Source organism: Microtus ochrogaster, chromosome 18 (genome assembly GCF_000317375.1).
Source record: "Microtus ochrogaster isolate Prairie Vole_2 chromosome 18, MicOch1.0, whole genome shotgun sequence".
Taxonomy (NCBI): Eukaryota; Metazoa; Chordata; class Mammalia; order Rodentia; family Cricetidae; genus Microtus; species Microtus ochrogaster.
The window spans coordinates 61604126-61604667 of NC_022020.1; the positions used below are offsets into that span (position 1 = coordinate 61604126).

Below are 542 nucleotides of genomic sequence, written 5' to 3' on the forward strand. Positions count from 1 at the left end.
TATTTTTAATAAAGAAAAAATAAATATATGGGTAATAAACTGTATAAAGTAAAATATGAAAATCTGTACCTAAGCCCCTCCTGAATGGTTCAGGCAGCCATGGACTTAAGTGGCTCCTGCTTCAGCCTTCCAGTAGCTGGGATTACAGTCCTGTGTCATCATGTCTGGTTTGACAATGTCCTACTAATGCTTTATAATTGAAAAGGTCAACATTTTAACTCACTCTCGTAGACATTTTTCTAACACTAATGTTGCAGTCAGATTTTTTCCAAGTTTTCCCAATTCAAGATTAATTTCTTCACTTTTGGATTTGGTATGAAAAAGGTCAGAAGTCAAATCGTTCACTGTAGGAATAAAACTGAAAGAGGAACTTGGTTACACAGATGAGCTAAGGATAAGCACTGCTAAAAATGATCTCTCTGGAGTTTATGTAATCGCACTGCTCCATCCATTTATACAACTGACACATGCTGTTCCCATTACCTGAAATGCCCGTCAGCAGGCAAAACTCCCTTTTTCCCTAGGTAGGCTGAGTGTGGTGG

General features: G+C 38.0%; 1 protein-coding gene across 2 annotated transcripts in view; it reads right to left on the minus strand.

The window, feature by feature from the left end:
* Nucleotides 1-542, minus strand: part of Haus1 (HAUS augmin like complex subunit 1) — a 12376-nt gene that overhangs the window by 6550 nt on the left and 5284 nt on the right. The window contains exon 4 of one of the 2 annotated variants that reach the window (XM_005356293.3): nt 224-358. The exons of the other annotated variant lie outside the window; for it this stretch is intronic. Within the exon in view, the coding sequence (XP_005356350.1) occupies nt 224-358 (135 nt within the window). The remainder of the gene's footprint in view (nt 1-223; nt 359-542) is intronic. 2 annotated transcript variants of the gene reach the window in all.